A 10,392-nucleotide genomic window follows, 5' to 3' on the forward strand; every position below is an offset into this window, starting at 1 on the left:
TTGTTTTTGCTTTGTCATTATAGGGTATTGTGTAGATTGAAAATAAATATTTGATCCATTTTAGAATAACGCTGTAATGTAACAAAATGTGGAAAAAGACAAGGGGTCTGAATACTTTCCAAATGCACTGTATGTAATATATAACACGAATGAAAGACAAATGATCAATATGCTAAATAATATAATTTATTTACCTCACATATTCATCACCATTTTTATGGACACTGCATAAGTAATAAATTAATTCTTAGCGTTTATTTCTCCTCACCAAAATGATGAATCATTTCTAACGTTGCATTAAAAAGTATGATCCATTTGTTCATATGCTGACTTTGTTGATATATACATGTATCACACAAAAATATACATTTCCATTTACAACATCGAAGCACATTTAGTATAGCCAGCCGAGCAACTGACATGATTATGTTTCTTATTCTTTAGTTTAAACAATGATATATTTTCCAGTGATAGAAGATAAAACAGCACAGAGTCCGTCTCCTTGGTGAAGGAAAGGAGACTTTACATTCACATTTTGTACAGATTGTCTGGACACACAATTCCACTCTGACACTTAGAACATAGCATCAGACCAGCATCAGACCAGCTCCCAATACTCCCAATACCCCAATACTCCCAATACTACCCATATTAAGGGCATAATTCAACAGATTCAAACAGATTCAAACTATAACTTAAGACTGTAAACACCAGCAGACCTTACCAGCAAATACAGTAGGAGGAGTCAACCAGAGAACAGAGGTACCCAACAACATCAAATAACAACTGCAATTTCCATCACAATCTCAAATCTGTTCTCTGACCAATGTGTTGGTCAACAGACCTTCCTCAGTGTTCACCCATCAAACTGTAATAACTGTGATAACAGATAGGTAGCTAATTCACTCAGCATAGGACCAGCTCTGCTTCCAATCACTACAACCACTGACACCAAAACAACCAATGCTGTTATTTTCCTGTCTCAGCTCATAACCAGCTAAAAAAAATACTAATCAAATGTCCTCAGGGCAGATGGACAGAGTGGATAGAGCAGAATTGAATTGATCGTGCCAACGGGTTATTGATACGGTCCCTGGAGGGGAAATCACAACTCAGCCTCCTCAAGCCCCCCTGTCACTCTGCTGCCACTCTGCAGTCAATGACAGTTTAGAGGGGAATAAGCCATCATGGGGCCACTCTCAAATGGCACCTTATTCCCTATATACACTACACTACCCAACCTTATGTGGCTCTGGCCAAAAGTAGTGCACTACATAGGTAATAGGGTGTAATTTTGGGAAGCAGATGGACTACCTAAAGCCACAGCTAGATCCAATTTCAACCAGTACACCCATTAATAAAGCATTAAAGGCTTGTTCACCTATATTACTAACACATACTGAGTAAAACCTGGCCCTTATAATCTGATATAGGACTGTGAAATAAAGCAAGCGTTCCTCTCCAACACAACAGCACAGTATTGTACTTCTACACCTGCAGAGAGGAGGATTTTGGCACATGCACAACATGGAACAGCATTTGGGTTTGGCTTTTCAACCCTTTTCAAATCCAGTTACTATGAAAATAATGTTAGTACTGAATATTTTAACCTGTACCTGGTGATTGTGTGTAAATTGGATTAAGTGCGCACAATTTAAAAAGAGCTTGAAATCTATTTGTTCTCAATAATTAAAAAACAATCAATGGTTTTGAATGACTGGTAATCATATCTAGATCTATGTACAGCATGGACTCTAAAATCATTATTGCTCTATTAGTAAATTAATTACAAATACATTTTTACGAACACACAAACGCACAAACACACAAACACACACACACACATAAATATTGCACTATTCTCATCACCCTCTGGGCTGGTGTCCCTCTCAGACCTCCCTAGTGAGACAGACAGACAGACAGTTATCTGTAAACTCTTGTGGACAGATATCTGCTCGTAAACCATATCATATTTTGCGAAGGGATTGGATGCATTGGACAACAAGCAGCAGTAGTTCCAGTGTTTGGGTTTTCGTCACTGGTTATTTAAATGTATCAGGATTGGGAAAAGGCGGTGCTTAAACTGCTTCGCTTCTACTGCTGCGCATGTGTGCTTTGGCTTTGCAAACCGAAAGCTTTCCATTTCTAACACATATAGACCCCTTAACCACGCAGCTGAAATTAGGTAAGATTTCAATTCTGCGTTAACCAAGATCAGTTATACTTACCTTACCTTTACATTAACTCAATTTACTGTAGCAGCACTGAAAACAGATAACTAAAATGGCGGTGGTGTTCGCTTTACAGAGAGTCAGACAGTGGTTGATACGATGCAAACACGAGAGGGTTGGATGGCTAGATAAACCCTTTCTCTCTCTCACTCTGGACCTCAACAAACAGCTGTCGATTAACGATGACTTTGATGAAGAATCTTCAGATCAACCTAATTAGTTAGTCTTCCTTCAGATGTAATATTCACAGAAGTCACAGCTCCTAATGAATTCTTCTCTGTGCTGTATGACAGGAGCAGTCTGGTGTTGTTTATATCCCACTGTATCCTGCCTGTTGGTTTATACATCTGAGCTGAGTTACATTGTGGGAACAAACTAATAGAGAATGATGTGTTTTTGTATCATACTTTCCTTTAGTAAATAATGTGTGCATTCATTAACTCAATGAGGAAGTGTGTGTGTGTGTGTGTGTGTGTGTGTGTGTGTGTGTGTGTGTGTGTGTGTGTGTGTGTGTGTGTGTGTGTGTGTGTGTGTGTGTGTGTGTGTGTGTGTGTGTGTGTGTGTGTGTGTGTGTGTGTGTGTGTGTGTGTGTGTGTGCCTGCGTGTTCATGTGTGTGAATCTGTGGAGGCTCCTATAGCTCCTATGAGGACGGAGGGGACAGCCATGACCAGGCGCTGAAAACAGAAAACTGAAATGGCGGTGGTGTTTGATTTAGAGAGTCAGTCAGTGGTTGATATGATGAGAACACAAGGGGGTTGGATGCTAGACAGACCTTCTCTAGGTCTCAGTTAAAGGCTCCATATCAGGGCTGGCTAACCCTTCTGTTGGAGAGCTATTGGGTATGCAGGCTTTTTCTCCAGCCCTACCATAGCACACCTGGTTAAGCTGTTCAAGATCTTGTTGAGTAGCTGATTAATAGCATCAGGTATGTTAGAGCAGGAGCAAAGATCTGCAGGATGGTATCTCTCCAGGAGGGCTGGTCACCCCTGACCTTGGCTCTACTTGGTTCTGGGTCCAGGTCTGGCTCTGGGTCCTGGTCCTGGTCTCTACTCATGGTGGTTGTTTAAGGACTCAGGGCTGGACTCGTCATCGTCACTGAGAGCCTCTGTGTTCGTAAATGTCCCCGCCAGTGAGTTGCTGAGGTGTGTTTTGACCGGCGCCATCTCCGACAGGATGATGTTGTCACTACTAACCAGCGTGGTCTTGTCCATGATCTCCTTACTGTGTTTGGACACCACAGCATCCATGAAGTCATACTTATGAGACAGAGTCCCAGACTCAAACAGGTACTTGAGCAGGTAGGAGAAGGCCACGTTACCCAGGAAGGAGGCCAGCATGGAGACCGTTTTAAAGGGGAAGCGTTGCTGGATGAAGTACTCCACATCTCCAGTCAGGTGGTGGATCTTCTCCTGTTGCACCCAGCCGGGGTAGTAGATAAAGGGGGGAAGTTTGAGGTAGGGTTCCCCTCCCCCGATACGCAGCAGCAGACCAAAGACATAGCCGGCCACCGAGCCGTATGTGTTGGTTCCCTTGATGAAGAGCACGCTGAGCAGCTGGGGGAAGATGATAACATACACCAGGTCGGAGCTCAGGTACCACAGGCCATACACGGTCCCCGTTAGCAACGCCATGGCAGTGGCAAGAGCGCCGAACACAAAGATGGTGATACGCATCACCCACACAATCTCACGGTCTGTCGCCTATTGGGGAGGAAGGAGAAGGAGAGGAGAAGGAGGGAAAAGCCTGTTTCAGTTTTTATATTTTATGAACATTTCTATTTTCGTTAATCCCTCTTCTGTTTAATGTACAAATATCCTACATTAACATTTTTCATAAAACAGTGTAATTTCTGTTAGATATTAGTTTGTGACACAAACCTGCATATTGAATAATTAGGTTTGAATATCTGGCCGTGACTTATTCACAAAAGGCCCCAGCACTGGACAAAAACTTCCTGGAATCTTAATGACTGAATTATTTACTGAAAAAGCATTATATTCAGAAACAGAAACAACACTTTAGTGTTGATTTTTTTTGCATCTGTGTGTGGTGTGTGAACTCACAGACTGTCTGAAGGCCAGCTGGTAGATGTTTCTGGCGAACATGGAACTGGCCGATAGAATGGAGGAGTCAGCTGATGACATCACAGCGGCAGACACCGCTCCCAGACCAAAGAAGGAGATCCAGGGTGGGCACAAGTGCTGCAGCACGATGGGCAGGATCATATCTGATTGGTCTTTCTCTTTGGGAGGAATTGCCCCATATGTAGTCTGGTTCCAGTCTAGGGAAGACAACAGTCACAGCTAGTAGTTTACATACTTTTAGACCAAAATGTATATAGGCAGGCTTTCTAAAAGGTATATGTCCAGGGGTACTTAAATCCGTACAGCATATGTGTTTGAATCTGACTGTTAGGTAATATCTCTAGTTTAGAAGCCATATTAAGACACTATTGTAAACATTTAATCAGCGATGACAGGGACTGTGTGTCTCTCCACAGAGGAATAAATCATCAGTCCATGAGCACATAACTGAGTACCTTATCTCCCCCTCCATTCTTCCACTCTCCCCTTCCCCGTCTCCTCACTCGTCCGTGACACCTACTCTCAGTCATACCCTCAGTCCGCCTCTCACTCGCTCTCTATCTCTTTCACGCTCTCTCTTTCTCTCTCTCACTCTCTCCCCCTCCCCCTCCCCCTCTCTCACTCTCTCCCCCTTTCCCTCTCTCACTCTCTCCCCCCCCCTCTCTCACTCTCTCCCCCTCCCCCTCTCTCACTCTCTCCCCCTTTCTCACTCTCTCCCCCTCCCCCTTCTCACTCTCCTCCTCCCCCTCCCCCTCTCCCCCTCCCCCTTTCTCACTCTCTCCTCCTCCTCCCCTCCCCTCTCTCACTCTCTACCCCTCCCCCTTTCCCTCACTCTCTCCCCTCCACCTCTCTCACTCTCTCCCCTCCCCCCCCTTTCCCTCTCACTCTCTACCCCTCCCCCTCTCCCTCACTCTCTCCCCCTCCCCCTCTCCTCTCTCCCCTCCCCCTTTCCCTCTCTCCCCTCCCCCTCCTCTCTTCCCCTCCCCCTTTCCCTCTCACTCTCTCCCCCTCCCCCTTTCCCTCTCACACTCTCTCCCCCCCCCCTTTCCCTCTCACACTCTCTCCCCCTCCCCCTCTCTCACTCTCTCCCCCCCCCACTCTCTCCCCTCCCCCTCCCCTCTCTCCTCCCCCCCTCCCCTCTCTCCCCTCCCCCTCTCCCTCACTCTCCCCTCTCCCCCCCCCTCTCTCTCTCTCTCCCCCTCCCCTTTCCCTCTCTCCCCCCCCCTCCTCCCCCTCCCCCCCCTTTCCCTCTCACTCTCTCCCCCTCCCCTCTCACTCTCTCCCCCCTCCTTTCCCTCTCCCCTCTCTCTCCCCTCCCCCTTTCCCTCTCTCCCTCTCTTCCCCTCCCCCTTTCCCTCTCACTCTCTCCCCCTCCCCCTTTCCCTCTCACTCTCTCCCCCTCCCCCTCTCTCACTCTCTCCCCCCCCCCTCTCTCCTCTCTCTCCCCTCCCCCCCTTTCCCTCTCACTCTCTCCCCCTCTCTCACTCTCTCCCCTCTCTCTCCCCCCCCCCTCTCTCCCTCTCTCCCCTCCCCCTCTCTCTCTCTCACCCCCCCCTCTCACTCTCTCTCTCTCTCCCTCTCCCCCTCCCCCTCTCCCTCTCTCTCCCCTCCCCCTTTCCCTCTCACTCTCCCCCTCCCCCTCTCTCACTCTCCCCCCTCCCCCTTTCCCTCTCACTCTCTCCCTCCCCCTTTCCCTCTCACTCTCTCCCCCTCCCCCTTTCCCTCTCTCACTCTCTCCCCCTCCCCCTTTCCCTCTCTCACTCTCTCCCCCTCCCCCTTTCCCTCTCTCCTCTGGACCTCAACAAACAGCTGTCGATTAACGATGACTTTGATGAAGAATCTTCAGATCAATCTAATTAATTAGTCTTCCTTCTGATGTAATATTCACAGAAGTCACAGCTCCTAATGAATTCTTCTCTGTGCTGTATGACAGGAGCAGTCTGGTGTTGTTTATATCCCACTGTATCCTGCCTGTTGGTTTATACATCTGAGCTGAGTTACATTGTGGGAACAAACTAATAGAGAACGATGTGTTTTTGTATCATACTTTCCTTTCGTAAATAATGTGTGCATTCATTAACTCAATGAGGAAGTGTTTGTGTGTATTTGTGTGTGCATGACTGTGTGTGCATGACTGTGTGTGTGTGTGTACCTGTGGAGGCTCCTATAGCTCCAATGAGAACGGAGGGGACAGCCATGACCAGGCAGCCTGCGGCAGCGATAAAGGACAGTACCTGGGCGTAGGTAGCTGAAGAGGCAGAGAGAACCCGTTGAAAATACACCTGCCACGGAATCCCCCCCAACATCTAGGGACAGAAACACCACAGTCAATACACACAATACAAAGCAAACCAACACACAGCTTTAAAATGAATACATACTCCAAACCTAACCATAATTACATTATTGTCAATACAATTTGCTGATAATTATAATGACTGATGACATACCAGAAGACAGAAGTTGTCGATCCACATCCAGGTGTCTGCTGGGTCTATCTTACCCAGCCAGGGTGTCTGGTACACAGCCTCCTTAGCTGTCACACTGATGCTTGACACGGCTGGGTTGGACAGAGCAAACGGCACACTGACCCACTGAGAGAGAGAGACAGACAGACAGCAAGAGAAAGACAGAGATTAAATAAAAGTGAATTAATTGCCTTTCTTCCGGTTTGTGGAGCTTGGCAAATCAGGTACATTTTTCCAGGCAAATTCCAGTGCTGTTGGACTCACCAGTCCCAGGAAGATACAGAAGAGTTGGACCACGTCAGTGTAGGCTACAGAATACAGCCCTCCCACCAGGGTGTAGAAGATAGCTATTAGGGCTGAGATCACCACTGACATGTTGATGTCAATGTCCACGATCACACTCAGAGTAGCCCCTAGACAAAACACATGGACATACACACATGCACAGTCAGCTGCCATTTTCCATGAACATTTTTCATCTTAATTGATGATGTTGAAATTGAATTGTGCACAACCCTGACTCTCAGACTGTGGCCTACCCAGCGCTGACAAGATGGCAGCGGACCAGAAAATCTCCCCCATAAGCGCCGGAATGAAGAGCAGCCCCCCCATACGCTTCCCGTATATCTGCTGGAATGGGTCCAGCATGGTGACGTATCCCCGGGAGCGCATGGGCTTGGCGAAGAACAGGCCACCTGGAGCACGAGAGAGACACATCATTAAGGACCTTCGGTCACTAAAGTAGAAGACATAAAGTGTTGAACATTCATTTATCATGTTCTTACCTACTACCAGACTGAGGGCGTATCCGAAGGGAGCCTGTGCCCAGGCCAGGCCGAAGTCAGGCAGGTAGACATACTCCGCGGTCCCGTTGATGTAGCCGCCGCCCACCCATGTAGCTGAAGGAGAGGTTCATCACAGTTCAAGATACAAATATGCAACACACATTATTTAGCCTTGCACACACAAACTAAACATATGACATTGTTGAATTGTCTTTATAATGTTATGTTTTCCATAGACTTCATTTTAGAGCCACGACGTACGAACAATCAATGTCTTACAATCAAATATATTGATAACATTTGGTATATTGGTAACGTTTTATATTTAGTCAATGCATCACAGAGCGATAATAATCAACATGTTATGTCTTGATAATAGATCGAATTAATATAAAATGCTGAGTTAATATAAAAAAGTTCACGTAGATCAATTACAATTATTTTCATGAGCATTTCTCTAACTCGCGGAAAATAAATAATTGATTACTTTTCGCTCCTAAAAAAGCCCGTAACTGCAGGGTCTGTTATTAAAATAGCATCAAAGACATTAGAAAACGCTCTGGGTCTTTAATGAACTCTTCCGTCAATTAATGTTGCTCTCATCAAAAACAGGGCTTTAATTCTGCCAATGATGCTAGGGGGATTTAAAATAGCCTGTCAATATATTGTGTTCTCCAATTAGATAGAAACAGCTGCCGTCGTTGACGTGTAGGTATTTGATTTGTGCCAGTGCCTATTGTAACAATTGGTGGGAGCGTGGGTAAAACCAGTCCGGTGCTGATCTGACTGAGCCCTGGAAAAAAAGTCAGCGGCATCTGTCTTTATACGTCAGTTGTCATTCCGTCATGTGAGGAACATGACTGATTTAAATCCCCCCATCTAAAGTTTACAACGGAAATATTTGAGCAAACAAGGTACTATATGCCTCTCCAACAACAGGGCTGGGGTAAATTCAGTTTTTATTTCAGTCAACTTAGCAAGAAGAGTATTTTATACATGATTTCAAAACAACCTTATAGACAACAATGGGATATTTTCAATTCAAAGCTGAATTAGCCCAATGCCTCAACCCAGCCTCTCCAGGCAGTTGAACCAGGTCACAACTCACCGGTCATAGTGAATCCACCGACAAACAACCCAATGTCCCTCCCGCCCACCATGATGGTTTCACTGCGGTCCTGGCCCTCCGACACCCCTGAGTTCTTGTTCTTCCACGCGGCCCATATCCCCACGCCCAGAATCAGCAAGTAGAAGATCACTATAGCCACGATCCCCTCGGCGTGGACGGCCATCCTCTTCCACTGCCGTGATCAGTCTCTGTGCGAGTAACGGCTTTTCATTGAGACCTGTGCCAGGGATGGAGAGGAGAAGAACAGAAGACACCTAGCCACTCCCTGTGAAGAAGCCTAGTCATCAGACCCACAATCAATCGTGTATCTTAAAACAAACAGCTTTAAATGTGTTATTGCTTCATTGGCTGATTAATAATAATTTTAAATTGTATAGGCTTCCAATAATATTTGACATGTGGGCTCTCTCTCTTTTTATACTCCCTTGTTGAAGATTTTGTGAACTGTTTGATTTACAACAAGTTGACCATGTACATAATACACCCAATAATGATTATGGGTTAAACAATAAGGTTTGATATGTGCGTAAAATACGGATAACGCATCCCGGAGCGCGCGCCCAGACAGAATAATATAGTGCAGAGATCCCAGACATTCTAACTCTCTCTCTGTCACATCAACAAAATCAAACAAGCACTTTCAGGTATAATTCCTGCTGAATGCAGGGTTTTCCGGAGCTGCTAAAGCAGTAACATCGACTTCCTTTCAAAGATCCGCCACTCTTTCACATACACCTGCACTTCAGCTCATGGCTATTCTACTGTAACTTAATGAAATCTGAGTCGACATAGTTCGGCTACAGTTAATTAACAAACCATCTGAAACTAAATGCATGTAAAGACAACTGTTTGGAGAACGAGGTAGTGCCCCATCCAGGGCACAGAGGGGTTTTCTCCTACCTTTAGAGATGTCTCTTCAATGTACGTCGCCAGTGGTTCTAAAAGCGCATCCAACTGGCTTTCCAGAGAAGGAAAAATGTTACAACTCAACGTAATCCACGCCACCGTGCGTAATTCCCCGGTGTGGTTTATACACAGTTTGGGGGCTGAGAGAAAGAGGGGTGGGGGGGGTCCGAGTTTGTGAAATACTTGAAAGGGAAAGGGGGTGGGGGGGTTGTTTATCAATAAGGTTGACAGGTTGTGTAGACGAGGATAGGCAGCCAGTGAAGGTCTCTCAGGAAAGGACAGAAATAGCATATAATTGGGAATGGCATGACGCACACCCAGCGGATAGATGTCTTATAAAACACCCGGTTGGAATGGGCCCAGTTAACTCACCAGGTTTCATTTAGCGGTGATTGACGTTCACACAGGTGCCAATCGAGGCGAAATAGAAGCACTATACTTTTTACGCGTGAGAATATTGAGCCAGTGGGCGGTTAGAATGTCCGATAGACGGCCTCTGTCTTGCTACATCCAGTGTTGGCGTATAACAATTATATGATTTATTTATCTGGCGAAACATGGTCCATCCTATGCAGGATAACGTCTGACATTATAGCCATGGGCCCAACGGGAACGATAATCAGTCAGATTGTAACATGTTAAAAATGCATAAATTAGGAAATACACCTACACCAACATTGGGGTAATTTCGTGTGCAGTAAGTAGCACTGTGTGCGGTTCGTTATTGCTACAGTGAGCATACGGGATAGGCAGTAAAGGATTTGGACGAGAATGTTGCGATTGCTGTT

At 45.8% G+C, this 10,392-nt stretch overlaps 1 protein-coding gene across 4 annotated transcripts; it reads right to left on the reverse strand.

Moving 5' to 3' along the window:
• Positions 1-200: 200 nt before the first annotated feature.
• LOC124044073 (high-affinity choline transporter 1-like) lies at positions 201-9,893 on the reverse strand. 4 transcript variants are annotated; one of them, XM_046363469.1, is made up of 10 exons: positions 9,599-9,893; positions 8,678-8,963; positions 7,570-7,683; positions 7,324-7,479; positions 7,049-7,197; positions 6,767-6,910; positions 6,469-6,622; positions 4,296-4,513; positions 3,257-3,932; positions 201-3,212 (listed from the first exon to the last, which is right to left on the reverse strand). In XM_046363469.1, the coding sequence occupies exons 2-9, from the start codon at positions 8,859-8,861 to the stop codon at positions 3,279-3,281; spliced, it is 1,773 nt and encodes a 590-aa protein (XP_046219425.1). In that variant the 5' UTR covers positions 8,862-8,963; positions 9,599-9,893; the 3' UTR covers positions 201-3,212; positions 3,257-3,278. The 4 variants fall into 4 exon arrangements, with proteins under 4 accessions (XP_046219425.1, XP_046219423.1, XP_046219422.1 ...); XM_046363467.1 differs by having other exon boundaries at positions 201-3,932; positions 8,678-8,915; XM_046363466.1 differs by having other exon boundaries at positions 201-3,932.
• Between the last annotated feature and the right edge of the window lie 499 nt (positions 9,894-10,392).

This window comes from Oncorhynchus gorbuscha, linkage group LG09, assembly GCF_021184085.1.
Source record: "Oncorhynchus gorbuscha isolate QuinsamMale2020 ecotype Even-year linkage group LG09, OgorEven_v1.0, whole genome shotgun sequence".
Taxonomy (NCBI): domain Eukaryota; kingdom Metazoa; phylum Chordata; class Actinopteri; order Salmoniformes; family Salmonidae; genus Oncorhynchus; species Oncorhynchus gorbuscha.